This window comes from Acanthochromis polyacanthus, chromosome 17 (genome assembly GCF_021347895.1).
Source record: "Acanthochromis polyacanthus isolate Apoly-LR-REF ecotype Palm Island chromosome 17, KAUST_Apoly_ChrSc, whole genome shotgun sequence".
Classification (NCBI taxonomy): domain Eukaryota; kingdom Metazoa; phylum Chordata; class Actinopteri; family Pomacentridae; genus Acanthochromis; species Acanthochromis polyacanthus.
Genome location: NC_067129.1, coordinates 17,674,808 through 17,691,499, shown reverse-complemented (window position 1 = coordinate 17,691,499; position 16,692 = coordinate 17,674,808). Strand labels below are relative to the sequence as shown.

Below are 16,692 nucleotides of genomic sequence, written 5' to 3'. Positions count from 1 at the left end.
CAGCCTTGACCCAGTTACTCTTGATGTGTGAGGGTTCACTTCAGCCTCCTGGATCTGCATGAGAAACCTTATCCACGCCCCTATAAACACACACACACACACACACACACACACACACACACACACACACACACACACACACACACACACACACACACACACACACACACACACACACACACACACTCACACAGAGGGAGTAGCAGCAGTTCTTGCTTGTGAGGAAGATGGGATATTGAGGGCTGGGTGAAGTCTGGCTGAGCTCTGCAGAGTCGGCAGGGAAACACCAATCAGACCTCAATAAATGTCAAAAAACTGATCACACAGAGATACTCACCGCGACTGTATGTGAATATACGCCTCCAGCCACTACTGCTGCACTTTACACACACATATTGACACTAATTCTCAGGGGAAAATATGATTTGACCGTTGAAATTACACACTGACGCGAAAGACACAATAAGCTGCGTTACGTGTTTCTGAGAACGTCCATTTGAAAACAAAAACCTACAGAAGCAAATTAATCAAAAAGCTTCATCACCAATCTCCACCTTTATCTGGGCAGCTCTCTCTCTCTTTAATTCACTCTCTCGCTCTCTATATAAAGTCAGTTTGACTGAGTATCTTTTCCTCTCAGCACCAGTCTCCCTACTCACACACACTCGTACTCTCACACACTCCCTGTATGCGGTGGCTTGAACCCATGAAACACTCCGCATGAGGCGACTGGGACTCTGGATTCTTATGGTCCTTCATTTTGAGGTAAGCACACACTGTCTGGACTATCTGGACTGTCTGGCATGTTGGTCAGTGCCATGAATCTTATGGACCCGAGGGGACTCTAAGTGGTAATAAAGTGGATGGCTATGTTTCGGCTGCTGCTGCAGCACTTAATGCAGGCATATTACTATTTCCTTTTGTCAAGTGGTGCATAATCACTCTGGCACTTTGTGTTACGGTCTGAGGTGTGTATGCAGTAGATAAGCTGCATATTAGCAGGCTGCTGTAGTATAATGAATCTTGTTTAGTTCATGCACATGACTCTCCACATTTTCTTTTTCAGTGTGTAGTTGGAAATGTGCTGTAATAATGTATTGAATAGCATTTTTTTTTTGCTACATATGTATCCTTTGTCACATACACCATAGTACGTTTTGTTGTGTTTTGATGGTTCATTGTGGTTTTGCAAGGTAGTAATTTTGTGCTAGTACATGTAGAGTTTTACATGTACTGCCAACTTGTGGTTGTGTTCAATTCAGTAAGTGGACCGACCCTTTGTGTTTCCCAGCAGCTGTAAAACTGCTTGGAGCGCAAGTGCATATTTTCTGTCAACGTGTGACAGTTTATTGCTCTAATTTTGGATCAAGACCAACAGATCTGCTGACTAAAGAGCTGCAGTCACCGATCTTTAGAAGAAGGGAGCTTGTTGGGGTTTTTATTCTTTTCTTTTTTTTGCCGCCCAGTGATGCAAAATGAATTGGAAGTGGCAGGCCTACTGGTCCGAATGATGAATCCCTTCCCTCTTAAATCATTTCTGAATTTCCGGCACAAAGGGAGCATCTGGGATCTCTGTAACTTTCTCAAGTCCATTGCTTTAAAGTGCAACATTCTGACAATGATTTCAGCTTCATATGACAAAGCCTTCTTTGTTTGGGACGACAATGACAAACATCATCACCACAAACCTGCACTTTAATATGTTTTTGCTCCATCAGCATGAACAAAAGATAATAAAACATTATTTATCCTTATTTTTTAGAGGTGGGAATCCTCCCTTTTCTTCATCCAAAGTTCAGGTTCTTGCTACTTAATGGCTGCTACAGTGCATGTATTTCCAAGATGGTGACGAAAACAACATGAGCAACCCAGTGTAGTCCTGCCACGCCTCAGAGCGTCACCTTGTTGCCTGTCCTTGACTCCCTCACCAGCTTTTAAGGTTTTGACAAAGCCAATGTGTTGCTGCAATGTACAGCCATGGCCATAAGTTTGGACACAAGTACCATGACACTTGTGAATCTTAGAAAATACCACAAAATTGTCACTTACAATACAGTACACAACTCCTAAGAACTATATTAAGTTTCATATTTAAAAAAAACATCAAAAGAGTTTGGTGTCATTTTGTTATTCTTACCGAATTCGGTTGTGAAAGTACTACATTTTTTTTGTTATTTTCTTCTAATATTATGTTTTGGGAACAAAGTTGTTCCAATTGTTGGAATTTATTAATAATATTATATCCCTTGTTGATTTGTTGACTAATTAAACTGGTGCTGTCAAAAAATATTAGTTATGTTCTGTAATAGATATCAAAACAGACATAGTAAGTCATGCTGTGTCCAAACTTATGACCATGGCTGTAAATGCATTGAACTGGATAAGAAAATGTGTGTCTGTGTATTCAGTGTCCCCTCCTTCAGAGTGTGAAGGGGACGGGCTCCCCAGTGGTTACGGATCCAGGGACTCCATCCTCAGACCCGGTGAAAAGAAGGACTGGAAAAGACGAAAGCGTGGCCAACTGAGCCGGGCTGACAGGTGAGCTCAGCTATTGTGGTCGCACCTGTCTGTGTATTCACGACACAGATGGTTTATTTTTATAGACAGCCATGCAGTCATATCTGTTTAAAGAAGAAGAAAGGCTTTTTATCCTGCATGTTGGACTTAGTGTGTGTCAGCAGTGCGGTGAGGCCAGAGTCCATTTAATGCCTGGTGTGCAGCTAATAGGCCAGCGGCTGCAGGCGTGTGTTCATCCTGGGCTGCTGTGGTCACGATGAAACCTGTGTGTGGTTGTTGATGTTTCAGCTGCAGCAGCTGGGATCCAGGCCACACCAGCACCGAGGCTGATCTAGAGAAGCAGCAGTCTGCCTTCGGACTGGGTGGAGGTGTAGCCATGCGCTGCTCCACTCTGCTCGCCATCCTTACGGGGGTGCTTCTCTACTTGGTGCTGGGAGCTGTGGTGTTTCGCGCCCTGGAGGCTCCACGGGAGGAAGGCAAGCACATGCAGCTGCAGGACACCCTCGAGGGTTTCCTGGCAAACTTCACCTGCATCGACAAGGACAAGCTGTATGTCCTCGTAAAGGTACAGCAGATCCTGTCCTGACAGGAGCCACTCATCAGTTGGGCTTTATTTTGGAATATTTGAAAGTACTTCCTCTTTTTACAGTTTGGAGTGGGTGGGGCATCAGCTTATGGAACCTCATGTGTTTTCAAAAGGGCATGAATATACCAGTTACACACTACGACTGCTTTTGTGCCAGTTTTAAATTATTTACAGCAGCAACGCCCAGCTCTTTTTAACCTGTTTCTTCCTAAAATGACTTAATATCTACTGTATTTTGGTGTCTCATCACAGATTAAATCCTCAGTACAAGTTGTATATGATTATACTATACAATTTTCTGTCTCAAATTGCATAATTTTAGGTATTTTTACAGACTTAAAGACACATAAGATATTCAGTATTTCACAAAAAAGCAACAATATTCCATAGCAGGGAGTGTTTTATCACTATAATGTTGGTATAACCATTTTTTATAAGTTATGGAAACCCTTGGTGGTAGTGTTCATTGGTAACAACTAAAAAGTAATTAACCTGCATTAACGTGACTTGTGACTCATCGCAATGTCTTCTGTTCACTATCATGTTGAATTACTTGACTTTTCAATATATAAAAGTCATCTTTTTTGTTACTTTTGTATGTTCAGGAAATTGAAATTGCCACAAAATTCAGTATTTACTTTAGTATTATAGTGATACTTCTTCTACATACAGCAGCCCACCAGGCAGTTTAAGGTGACTCTGCCAGTGTGCACTCAGTTGTTGTTGTTATTTACACATAAACAAACTCTAACCAGGAGCTAAATCTTTGAAACTGACCAGCTCTTGTAACTAAAAATACTTTCTGGCCGAGTGTCTGATAGATAACTGCCTCTGCTTCATATTTCATATCCACTGGAAAGTTGTTTGATCTGACGGTAATACCTCGCCATGCTTTGGATCTGTGGTCAGTGCAGGTAGTAGATGAACCTGTGGAGCCGTGCAGCATGACTGTGGTCCGGATAACAGGTGTGGTCAGAGCAGATATGTAAGGATGAGTCCGCTCTAGCGTGTGTGTCGGTGCATGAAAGCTGATCCGTGCTCAAGTTGAGCATTACGAGCCGGCGTTGGCAGCTGTGTTGTGATCCTGAGATGCCTGTCCTCACTCCAGAATGAACATTGTAAATTACTGTTTTAGCTTGCAAAGTGATCTATAGATGCAGCAGCTGACATTTGCAGAAAGGTTAAAGCAACTGAGGGACAGGACAGAAGTAAACCAAATGAACCTTTAGTCAAGGAGGCCACATTTTACTCTTGACTGATGACTTCAAAGGAAGCTGATAAGAGATATGCCACATTCCCTTAGTGCATTCAGTCCAGTAAATGGTAAAGTTTGCACTTCTGTAGTGCCCTTTTACCTCAGTGACACTCAAAACACTTCGCTATGTGTTTCTCATTCACCCATTCACACACATTCACACACCAATGGTGACAGCGCTGCCATACAAGGTGCCTGCCTGCCATTGGAAGCAACTCCAGGTTCGGTGTCAAGGACTCTTCGACATCTGTAGGTGCGGTGGATTGTACATAGGTGTCCAGAAAACAGAAATTATGAAGGATTTTAATCATTTAATCAAAAGAGTAAAAGGTGGATGACGATATTTGTATCTTGTTCATAATATCATCAGTGAATGGATGATTCTTTTAACAATAATTCCAGGAATTTCTGTGTTTGTCTAACTGTTCCTCACATATCTCGACAATGGTGGCTCTGCTCTGTTTTAAAGTTGGTGGGTGTATCACTAAGGACCCAAGGAGGTTTAGTTTAGAGTTTGAAGCAGATCAGATAGGTGGTGGCAGTTTTGAGGTTGGGCGGGTTCTCGAGGTCCTTAGCAATGGACCTACAAGGTTTTAAGCAGATCAGATGCACAATTGTTAAAATATACAAGGAAGAGAGACACAGACAGTTAGATTCAGTGATACATGAAACTAACTAGAATTACCACCTGGTCGTGTGCTTCTGCCACCCAGCTGAGCAACAGTTAACATCCATGACTGTCCAGGCTCATACAACATATTAGTTTGTAGTAAACACTTGTGTAAGTAAAATGTGTAAGTCTAGGTCCTGCTTGGCCAATAGTTGATTCTCATAGAACACAAAGTTGTAGCCATGCCAGTAGACAGTGCTTTGAATATGGATGTTGCTGCAGCTTGTCTACAAATTTTAAAATGCTGATCCTTCACTCCTTCAAACAAGCAGAACAGAGGATCCAGACAGTTAGCTGAGATACAAAGATGACCGGCGTAAAGAGTCAAGATTAGTGTCACCAGTTCAATATCAGGAAAATGTGAAATCCATCCAGTCCTGTCTGTCATTGCTGTGGAGGAATAATAATAGTGGGAATAAAAAGTGGGAAGAATATACCATTTTCAATTCAAGATAGTTTTAATCTAGGAAGAAGGACCTTTGGCTAATTGTTTAGCTCAATGCAGGCCGTCTAATGAAAAAGTGCAAACAGCCAGATGTATGGAAATAATTTAGGTTAGACCTCATTAAGTTTTTGCTGAATAACACTAAAAGAAGAAAGAGTCTTTTCAAAAGATAAAGATGACTTAAATTATGTTCTTTTCCTCCCTCTTTGAATACTTATATGTAAAAGAAAAGATGTACTTTAACATTTTCAGTAATGTTTTTTTTTTTGCTAAGAACAATGTTGGTCACAGCAATCCAGTTAAATGTTTAGTTTGTTTCTTTTTAGTGTAGGACAAAAATCCTTGTTATATCAAAGCCAGGTGTGCACCACACTCCATTGTCTTGTGTATAGGCAAGGCAAGGCAAGGCAAATTTATTTATATAGCACATTTCAGCAACGAGGTGATTCAAAGTGCTTTACAAAGACATTAAGATAGAGGATGACAATTATTAAAAGAAAAACAAAAGAAAACATTTATGAAATGCAAGACAATGGACTTTATTTGTTTAAATGAGCAAACAGTGCAAGTAAAGTGGATGTAATTGTCCTGGTTATACTTCCAGGAAGACAACCATATTTACTTTGTCTGGCTTCAGCCGAGGGCATTGTGGGGTGACTGTATTCCCTGGTTTAATGAATATTTATTGAGATCCTGCACTTGAAGCACATATGCAGAGGTATTTCTGGGCAGCCCTTGACAACAATTTGTTTGCTGCATTTGGCAAAACTTTCTTGTCACACATCATTGGATCTGACCCTCAAATGTTCCCAACATTAAAAGACTGTCTTAGCAACACTTTAGTGGAAAACGTTCGGTATGTTTTACTGGGATTTCTAAATTCCATAGTGTGCATTAATATTGTGATAGTGCCCAAGCCTGGGATGTGCCCATCTGCCCATCATGTGAGCCTCTGCAATGTATAGTTAACCAAAACCATTTTAAAATCCATGCATATCTATACAAGACTTATGCCTTCCTGGACAAGAGCCAAAGGTATAAAGTCACACTTCATCTTACAGAGAGCAGAAGCAGAGAAGCTGGGGTCACACTCACTGAGATTTGCCTAACTGTTGTAAGGAGCTTTATACACTAAAGAAGCGCTTCAAGGCCCCCACCGAAGAATCTGAGAGCTGTGATTTACACCTTCCTGGCACAAGCAAGAGGATGAGAGACAGACTTTCACATGTGAGAGCACACAGTTAACATTTGAAACATGCAAAGGATTAATGTCAGGAGTGGAATATAATATTAACCCTTTGAACCCCCAAACCCAGTCTGAGATTCTCTGCTTAAACACACCACCGAGTCATTGGACACTTTACTGTAACCAGAAGTCATGTGACAGAAAATCAGGAACTTTTGGGCTGAACTGCAGTCTGTGTGTACACTGAGCAGACAGGAGAAAGTATAGAAAGAAATTAATAGTGAAAGTACTAAAATATCTTTACTCTGTGGTCAGTTATTTCCTAACACTGTTAACATGAAAAAATGTTGGACCTGCTGATTCCAGTTTTTTTTTTAATGATAAAGGCAATTGAATCTTTGTTTTTAGATTTTAAATAATTTATTGCATTATATTGTCTCATACCTCACAAAACACATTTATCTGCTCTCTTTACCACGAGGCATGGGTGTTCTGTTTTCATAGAGGTGCAGGACTTTACATTGTAGTAAAAAAAAAATTCCACAGTGACGAAAAATTTGACAAACAAAAAAAAAGAAGAGAGGCAAGCAAATAAACAAAAAAACAGAAACTGCTTAGGATCCAGAGGGTAAATATATTAAACCTAATATAGTAAACTACTAAAATATAAAACGTAGAATGTTCATTGCAACTGTAAATAAAGCTGTTCCGATTTGTTAAAAGTCACAAACCATGTATTGTTGACAGATATTAAAATAGTGTTATCAGCTTGTTCAAAATTACTTTTGCACATTTCAATGTGAATATTTAAAATACATGAAGAAATATTTAAAAATTTTGAATTACTGAATAACATCCATTTAGTAGTGAAGTTAAGTTCTAAATATAAATATCCCCATAAGTGTAAATACTGTGTGTCTATTTTAGAAAATGTAAAAACTGACAGCCAAATTGAACCAGTTACCTCCTATTGTCTAGAACATTTATAGGAAAGTTATTCTAAAATAGACAACTACAGGTTGCGGCTGTAAATCAAAACTGTACGCTGATATATTAACTAAACCCCCTATAACTTTAAAACTCTAATTTAGCACAATTGCTAATGTCACTAGCTAGCAGGCTAGAAACTTGATTTATTACTCAATTGTTGCATGTGCTGCTAGGTAATGCTAAATAACTATAAAGGAGGTGCTTGTTTTTGTTTCTTAATAGCAGCAGTTATAGTCACAATAACTTTAGCATTGGTTTTTGTTTGGCTATCAGGAGCTACTTAGCTAAATCTCGTAGCAGTAGTTGAGCTTGCTCGATGAAGAGGTGCAGGGCATGTGATTGAAAGGTGAGAAGACAGTACCAACACCACTATCACATAATTAAATCTGACATTTTATATTATTTACAATATTAGTGTTAAAAATACTCTCACATAATGTGCCTTAAGTGTTTTCATTATAGCTAAAATGTGGTACAGGATTAGGATAGTTGACGTGAGCTTGCATTACAGCACACTTTGTTCTTTTTGACTCATTCCAATGTGAATTTGCTCCTCTCAGCAAGTCCATTTTCCTGAGTAAAATGGTTAATTGAAAATAATTTTGAGGCCTTTTGAAATGTCTTGCCAGACACTTTAATATTCACAACCTATTATTCTAAAGGCGTTAGAGACCTCTCATAGCATGAGATACCATGCACTTTAATAGACCCTTTATTTGTTTACAAACATTGTGACGTTTTTGTGGGCGGGGCTTATGCTGGAGGCAAAAGCGGAGCGAGAAGTCAAGCGGGACTGGGAGTATATAGTTTGCGCTGCAAACTCGAGCATTTTTGACCCGTTAAACTTCAGTGTACCGCCGGCGGTACACTTACTAATATGCATAGGAATTTAAAGAATGTCCGAAGGCTGCAAACGCGATTATACAAACACTATACGCCGATGGAAAGCTTAGATTCTCATGAATCCGCCGGTATAAACCACTTTCAGATGTGATTACCACAGCGGGTAATATAAACACATTTGTCCGGCAAACAACGAATATCCATCCATCCTTTCTCTGTACACGGCTTCAACGTACACTCACATTTCCGGGTTCATTATTACACACAGATGAAAATATTCCACAAAAAACGGCCATAATCCAACCTTGGACATCCAGACAAAACAAGCCAGTAAACTATTTTGTCCAAAACATGTCTTGAAGTAGGTATATAATCCACGAATCGGTCGTTTTCAAGGAAATGCACCTCGCGATGCGCGTCCAGTATTCCCTGTATTTCTCGTCATATTTAACGGGTTATTGTTTTTGATTGTATTTTTTTCTGTTTTGTTGTGTCCTTGTTCTTAGGGTGTGTATTTGGACCATAGACTGTATATATAATGGACGTCGCATCTGGCTCCAGAATTGAAGCCAACCCGGAAGTGTCAAAAACTTGCAATATCACGCCATTCACTAGGGTTGGCTCCAAGAAGCTTTTTCTCCATAGACCCCAATTCATTTTTGGAGAAAATAAAATTTGATAGACTGATTTTCTACAGCTCAGGATTTTATTCCCGTTAGTTTTCATGGTCAAAATGAGAGATCAGGTGGCCGATATTAAAATAAATCAATACTGAATTTTAAATAAATCGTTAAAGTTGGCGGAGCCAGGGGGCGTGGCTATACTTAATGGACAGCAACAGAAGCCTCTGCGGTAAAACGTGGGCGGGATAAGAGAGTCCTCAGCCAATCCTGCCCCTAGTTGCTCTCCGGTCCAGCGTATTTGATGATGCTTTTTATGTCACTGGCTCCAAAAAATCCAAAACGGCGACCAGGAAGTAGCAAAATCCGGGCTTCATTTTCTCGGTGTTGAAACCAACGGGTGACGTCACGGTTAGTTTACACCTGATTTGGACCCGGTGTCTGGAATAAAGCTGAATTGAATTGAATTTAATTGAATATTTTTTATTTATAAATAGAATATTAGCGATTTTTTGTACTGAAAATGGCTGGAATTGACTGCAGCTGATCGTCTCTGTCCAGTCTTTTCGCCTCAGTGCATTTAGCCACAACTGTCTTCGTTCCCTCTGAGCACGAGTGTTCGGTGGAATCCTATAAAACTTTAATTTGCGTTCGCCAATGTCATTCCTCCTATTCTGGCATCCAAAAACACAGCAGGATGACATTTTAGAAAAGTTGATAGAGCCTAGTCCCTCAGTCTTTCGCCTTTCGGTCACGGCCGCGGGCTTCCTCTTTTGCCTCCAGCTAAAGCTGTGACGTCATTCGTGACGTGGGTCATTAAAGGGTCTATAGCCAAGAGAATAGTAGAGGTCGAGGTTCCACCTGTCATTCCCCAAGAAGGCCTGAATCTTTGGCGTAAAATCTGGAACTTTTTGATTCCAATTTTAGGGATTTTAAGGTGTGAGAAATGTAGGGGTGGTCTGACTTTTCTATGTGACTGATCTGTTTCAATTCATTATATTCAATATTCATTATAAACATGACTACCAAGTGTCATCATTATGAATCATTTGGTTTATCAATGAGCACCATTTTCAGAGATAGTCAAATGTTTGAAAAGCCAACAGTTCCCTGAGGTCCAGGAGCATGCGATGGACAAATACTTGACAAAATAATTAAGTGGCAAACAACATACAGATTCATTTCGGGTGAAATGTGGCTTAAAGTCTTGAAATCTATTTCAAGCAAAAATCTCTGAACACAAGCAAAAATAGTGTCAGTCTTGCCGGTGTATAATTTCACTTTATTAAACAAGAATTTTCTTTGCGTGTCATGCACTTTAAAATAATTGCGTGGCTAGATATTGTTGTGAAATTGGTGTGTTTCACTTGTATTTGTTTTATTTTTGGCTGAGACTGAGGCGCACAAGACTAATCTCATAATTTGATCTGTGATCCCAAATTCTTCTCGTTCAACTTGATACTTTCAAGGAGTTAAAAAAAGCTTCCATTATCATATTCCTACCAATTCAAGACACAAACCTGACCACAGTGTTTTCTTGCGTTTATTAAAAATACAGGCGAGTATGCACAGAGCTCCTAATAGTCAAAGTTTTTACTGTTACCGGCTGTCTAAGATGGAAATGCTTTGAAAAGCTTGTTGTTTAAAAAATCACCATTAATCACACCAAAAACTGTAAAAACAGAATAATTGGATTTTCAACTTTGTCACAGTCCTTAAAATAAACATGTGTGATGCACAGCTCTGTAATGAAAATTAAGCAAACACAAGCTTGAACTCTTGATATTTTTATCAAAAACATTTTAGTCTACATGTCTCTTGTAAAAAAAAATGTCAAAAATACTGCTTGCGGATTCTGTTAAAAACAAAATTAATGTGCTAAGACCAAGAGAAAGACAAGAGAAGATTAAAAAAATACTTGAATGACAAGATAAATGCAGCATGGGTCAAAAATAATACTGAGGTCAGGAAATTGTTGGAAAATGTATTCAGCATGGTGAAGCATCTTCCTAATGTTGACATGGAGGGTAGTGTGAAAAACATTGTGTTACATGTGTTTTTCTCCTAAATTGTACAATGAATAATCTTTCTTTTAATGAGAATGTACTTTTTCAATTTAGGCGTGTTACACTGGACTCATTTTTCCAGCCATTCTGTTTCCATAGAAGTGCAGCACTTCATATTGCAATGAAAAATAAGCTCATAGTGAGTAAAAATGTGACAGGACAAAAAAAAAACAAAAAACAAAACTCTAACATACTGCTTGGGGTTCACTTCAGAGGGTTAAAGCAGAGATACAACTGGAAAGCATTAGACGTTCACTATCTCCCAAATCCTGCACTTGGAAGCTTCACTTCAATTGACAGGATAAAGCAGACAGAGACTTGTCTCCATGATCATAAACCTCTAATTTATTAGATATAATGATGTCTGTGAAGACCACGTTAATTCGTAACTTCATCATACTCAGGTTTAAATTCACAGTTAACAAATGCCTTGGAGTGCCAATCGACACAAAACAGATAATCGGATCAGTGAATTAGATTATCTGTGCTGGCAGTGGTTCGATAAACTTTGGACAGAATGGAGCCTTCACTGTCTTAGTCACCGCCTGCCTGCTTTTGATCATGACAATGCACTTTCCAGAAATAATCTCACTTATACGATTTGAAATCACTTCATAATTTGTTAATCTCTGTTTTTATTGTCCAAATAAACATCGATCACTGAAGTATTTGATAAATTACCCAGTAAACTCTTCTCCACCATCCCATTCCAGGAGGTGGAGGAGGCTGTCGGCGCCGGTGTGGATCCTTCGAGCAACACTAGCTTTGTCAGCAAATGGGATCTGGCCAGTGCCTTTTTTTTCTCAGGGACCATCATCACAACCATTGGTGGGTTTCCAGTGGAGTGTTTAAGATCACTAATTCAAATCTGATGATGTATTTTGTGATGGGAATCTCTTTATGTTTTGTGTCTTTAAATCACTTGTTCTTCTCCCTCATGTGTCCAAATGTCCAGGTTTTGGAAACATTTCCCCTAAGACAGAAGGAGGGCAGCTGTTTTGCATTTTTTATGCCCTGGTGGGAATCCCAATGTTTGGTATCCTGCTCGCTGGAGTCGGAGACCATCTGGGTACTGGGCTGAGGAAAGCTATTGCCAAAATAGAGACGCTCTTCCTGGTCGGACCCTTAAACTACAACTGCAAGTCTTCTTTCATTTCACTGCCTTTGTATTTTCCTGTATGCGTCACATCCTGCTGTGTTGTTTCGCCCTGCTGACAGAAATGGCGGGTCAGTCCCACCATTGTGCGTGTGATCTCTGCTGTCCTGTCCATCCTGCTCGGCTGCCTGCTCTTTGTTGCGGTGCCCATCCTGGTTTTTCAAGAGGTGGAAAAGTGGAGCCTCCTGGAGTCGGCTTATTTTGTGGTTATCACTTTGACCACAGTGGGGTTTGGGGACTATGTTGCAGGTATAGAACTGCTCATCAACCACCCACATTGCGTTTCTTGGCATCGTTCCCAGTGGTGTGCACAGACAAATGAAAAACACCCTTTTTCTCAGGGTGGACGAGGCAGTGTAGGGTTTAAAATAAGTGCTTCTGAAGGCCATAGTTGCTAAATGTTTAGATATAAAACAAAAACTTTACTCCCATTCTAACATACTGTACATCACTGTCAGTCGCCACTACTAGAGCAAATATTGTCATTACTGAAATCCTGGTCAAACTAGCATTAATCAGTGTGCTATTTTGCACAGCATCAGACGGATTCAACACAATATGCGTTTTACACAAACTAGAATAAAGCTAAGATATGCAGGACTGTAAAAAAAATAGAAGTAGGGTAGATATTGAAAGCATCATAGCAACAACTCAACCACCTCCTTTCAGGTCTCCTGCTACAGTCATTAAAACACCTGGGAACAGCTGGAGGACTAACGGAGATTTGGTGGATATAGAGTACGGAGAATGGAAGCTACAAACATCATGTTTTCTTTACTATAACCAATAACTCTGCCCCAACAAAACAAAATGAACCAGATAATTACCTCCTCCGACAAAAAACGAAGAGCAACCATGCATATTGTTGCTTTTCAGGCCTTATGACTCCTGCAGCTGTTGCCAGTTTTAAAAACATACACTAGTGTAGACGTGAATTTGCTTTATCTAAACTTTCTGGGTTCATAGTGTTTTCCTCTACTGTCTATTATTCTAGCTTTGTGTAGCAGTGCAATATGTTTGCAGATTAGAACTGAAATATGTGCTACAGCATGTCCGGTAGACTCCAGTAAAGTGTGAATAGTTAGATAGGTCATCCAGTCAATTCATGCAAACCAAAGGCAACGATTGAATGACCTTTTTACATGCATGTGACTGCCACAGATAGCAGAATTGATCTAATTATCAGAATACTTATCTTTCCGACTCCTGATGGGATATAAAGAGAGACTTTCATTGAAGATTACAACAAATGCCTCCGGTAACACTTTGCAGTTCCCAGGTTTAATTGCAAAACTCTCAGTGCACGTTCATGAAAACCCCCACAAAAATAACGAGTAGCTCGCTAATGATATAGAATGGACTAATAATTATACTACTCAATGATAATTATTGAAAAATTGAATTATTTTAATATTGCAATTGGTTAAGAGGTGCGACTTATTTAGACAAATTTCCATACATTTGAGTTGATTATTTAAGAACATTACATCATATAATACAGGGTGTCTCTGAAGTCTAGAAAAATAGGAAATCTCATTAACTATAATTGTTTTTTGCCTCCACAGCTTACATATGGCTTTGTCAAAAGAAGAAAGAGTTAAACTGATACTTCTAGGTGGATGTGAAGGATGTACATATCAAAAGATATGGTTAGAATTAGGGTTAGGGAAGTGATTTTTTGTGACGAGCATGAATTTTAGCCAATTCTTTAGTTTCAGCTGATACATTTGGTCATCCAGAACAGGCTTTGTCCATTTCTTTAAACTTTTTAACCACCTTCGTCAGTTCAACTCTTTCTTTCAACAAAGCCATATTTAATTTGCAGAGACAAAAGAATTATAGCTAATGAGATTTCCTATGTGTCCAGACTATAGGGATACCCTGTAAAATGCAGTAAAACAGCTGAATATAAAGACACTATTCAGATAATACAGCATGAGAGAAGCCTGGGTTTTCCTCAAGTCCCCAAATAACTAATTCAGCCGTCACTGTTTCTGAATGCAGAGGAGGTTTATTTTTGCCTGGAGGCCACATCAGAGGTGAAGTGAGGTTAACCACTGTGACACCTTCTCATACCAGCGGGCACCCATACATCCACGCTAAAGAGCCTGCAGAGTTTCTTTTTAAAGAAGAGGGTATTTCGACACTGCTGATAGCTCCCTATCAGTGGACATGCTGTAATATAACAATTGACATTTTGCTGTTTGTACAACACAGCTGAGATGAACTCACAGTTTCAGTGTCATCTGTTTGCTTTTTCACATTTTCGCTTTGTTGTTGAATTTATTGATCTGTAGATAAGTAGCCAGTATAACTTAATTAGTCATCCATAAATACAGCTGTCACTTGTAATGCAGTAAGTTCACTTAGCACAGACAATGGCATTAATTATTCATGATGATTTTCTTGTGAGACATGAATTATTGATTATATAGTGTATATAGACACTGTATAGTGTCTCTTATCTTAGCTGTTTATTTACTCCATAGAAAAGGGTGGACAGATGTGTTGTCTTTGTCCACTGATTTGTTTTCTGTGTGTTTCTTTCAAAGGCGATTCCGGAAATGCAGGTAGCGACCACTGGTACAAGCCTTTGGTGTGGTTCTGGATCCTGCTGGGTCTCGCATACTTTGCATCAATCCTGACCATGATTGGAAACTGGCTCCGGGTTCTCTCTAAGAAAACCAGAGCTGAGGTACAGTCTGTCCCCTCATGTTTGATGTATCATGTTTCCACCACTTCCTCTCCATCATCTCTGGCTTTATCCTCTTCTCTCAGATGGAGGAGCTGCGTGCCCATGCCAGAAACATCCAGAACATGTCAGTGGACTTTCGCATTCCAGGAAAAATCGATGATCCCTTCAAACGACGCCGGAGAAAGCGCCGCCATGGAACTCACAGCCACAGTCACACCGCCTCAGCCAATGGGGGTCCTGAAGCGAAAGAAGAGCAGCAAGGGAGTCAAACAGAATCTGGATCTTCTTCCTCCTCTTATTCCTCCAACGAATCAGGTTCTGGATCAGAATCAGACTCTCAGGCCACTCAGACGGAGCGAGTACCTGAAGAAAAACCTGCAGAGCCTGAGAAGGAGGCTCCCCACCTATCTCAGCCTCTGGACTACTTTGGGGAGAACCTCGCATTTATTGATGAGTCTTCAGACGCTCAGAGTGGGAAAGTACATTTGGATCCTCTGCTGGACACTACACAACCCAAACTTCGTCCACCAAAGAGGAGACGCCACAGAAGGCCTGTACCACAGAGAAGCCCCAAAATCAACGGCTCCAACGGTAACAAGAAGCAGCCAAATGGAAACCCCAAACCTGTTCTAGATCTACCACTGAAGCCTTAAGTTTAAAGCTGATTGCAGAGACTCCGCTGATTGCACAGGTATCAACTTGAGAGACGTGAGATGTTTGGAGTATTGTTGACAGAGGAGTTCTCACTCTGACAATTTGTTTGTGCATATACACTGCTTACTCGCAGACACTTAAGATGAATTGCTGAAGCCTTAGCCACTTGTGGTTTGCATTTAATGCTCTTAGCATGTGAGTTTGTATGCCTCAATCAAAGAAGATGAAGTGATTTTTATGCCAATGTTCCCTTTACTTTGTGAGGAGTTACTGCTCTCTACTGGGTCATGACTGAATTGCACTACCACTCTGTCAAAATGAGAAAACACGCTTTTTACTAATCCAAATACTGCAGCCAAAACCCATGTAGTGAGGAACCTGGCGATGTTAAAAAAGAGGTTTCTTTGGTCTGAGACAGTCGCTCCTGAATCCTGCCAACAGTTACACGGGTACTAAACATGCTCTTTTTGGTATGTAACACAATCATTTTTAAACCCTGTATACCACCATAATAGTTGCATTTTGATGGCCAAATGCATTAATATTACTGCGTTGCATACATGTAATAAAGATTTTTTAAATGAAATCTGAACTTTGTTTCACAAGCATTTGATTACTGATTTCTAAAGATGGTGTTCAAGCCCACGAGCCTCTTTGGGACGCTCCTGCTGCACTAAGAATGACACATCTTCAACTTTTCAGACACGAAAAGTAGTTAACATTTCCAACAAAATTGGGTATACCTTAAAAATTTTGCAGCTTATATAATATTTATATAATGTTTCTCCATAATGGCCACTGAAAACCAGGATCTGGCAACAAAATAAGCTTGCATCATTTCCAATCGCGTTCTCTTTCTCTTCCTCATTTTCTGTCATGTTTCTGCATTCAACAATCTAAAAGTTATGAGTTGTCTGAAGGAAATACCAGTAAGTTTGTTGTGCTGAACCGGTATTAACAGGCAGTTTTCACGGATTCCACCACACAACACCTCTTCTGAGGATCTGGA

General features: G+C 39.9%; 1 protein-coding gene across 1 annotated transcript; it reads left to right on the top strand.

Annotated features, from left to right (window-relative positions):
• The first annotated feature begins 457 nt into the window (after positions 1-457).
• Positions 458-16,275, top strand: LOC110961730 (potassium channel subfamily K member 4). The gene is made up of 8 exons (XM_022209447.2): positions 458-765; positions 2,409-2,538; positions 2,806-3,082; positions 11,892-12,006; positions 12,134-12,294; positions 12,397-12,583; positions 14,887-15,029; positions 15,113-16,275. Exons 3-8 carry the CDS (start codon positions 2,894-2,896, stop codon positions 15,680-15,682), a joined length of 1,365 nt encoding a protein of 454 aa, XP_022065139.1. The 5' UTR covers positions 458-765; positions 2,409-2,538; positions 2,806-2,893; the 3' UTR covers positions 15,683-16,275.
• The last annotated feature ends 417 nt before the right edge of the window (positions 16,276-16,692 follow it).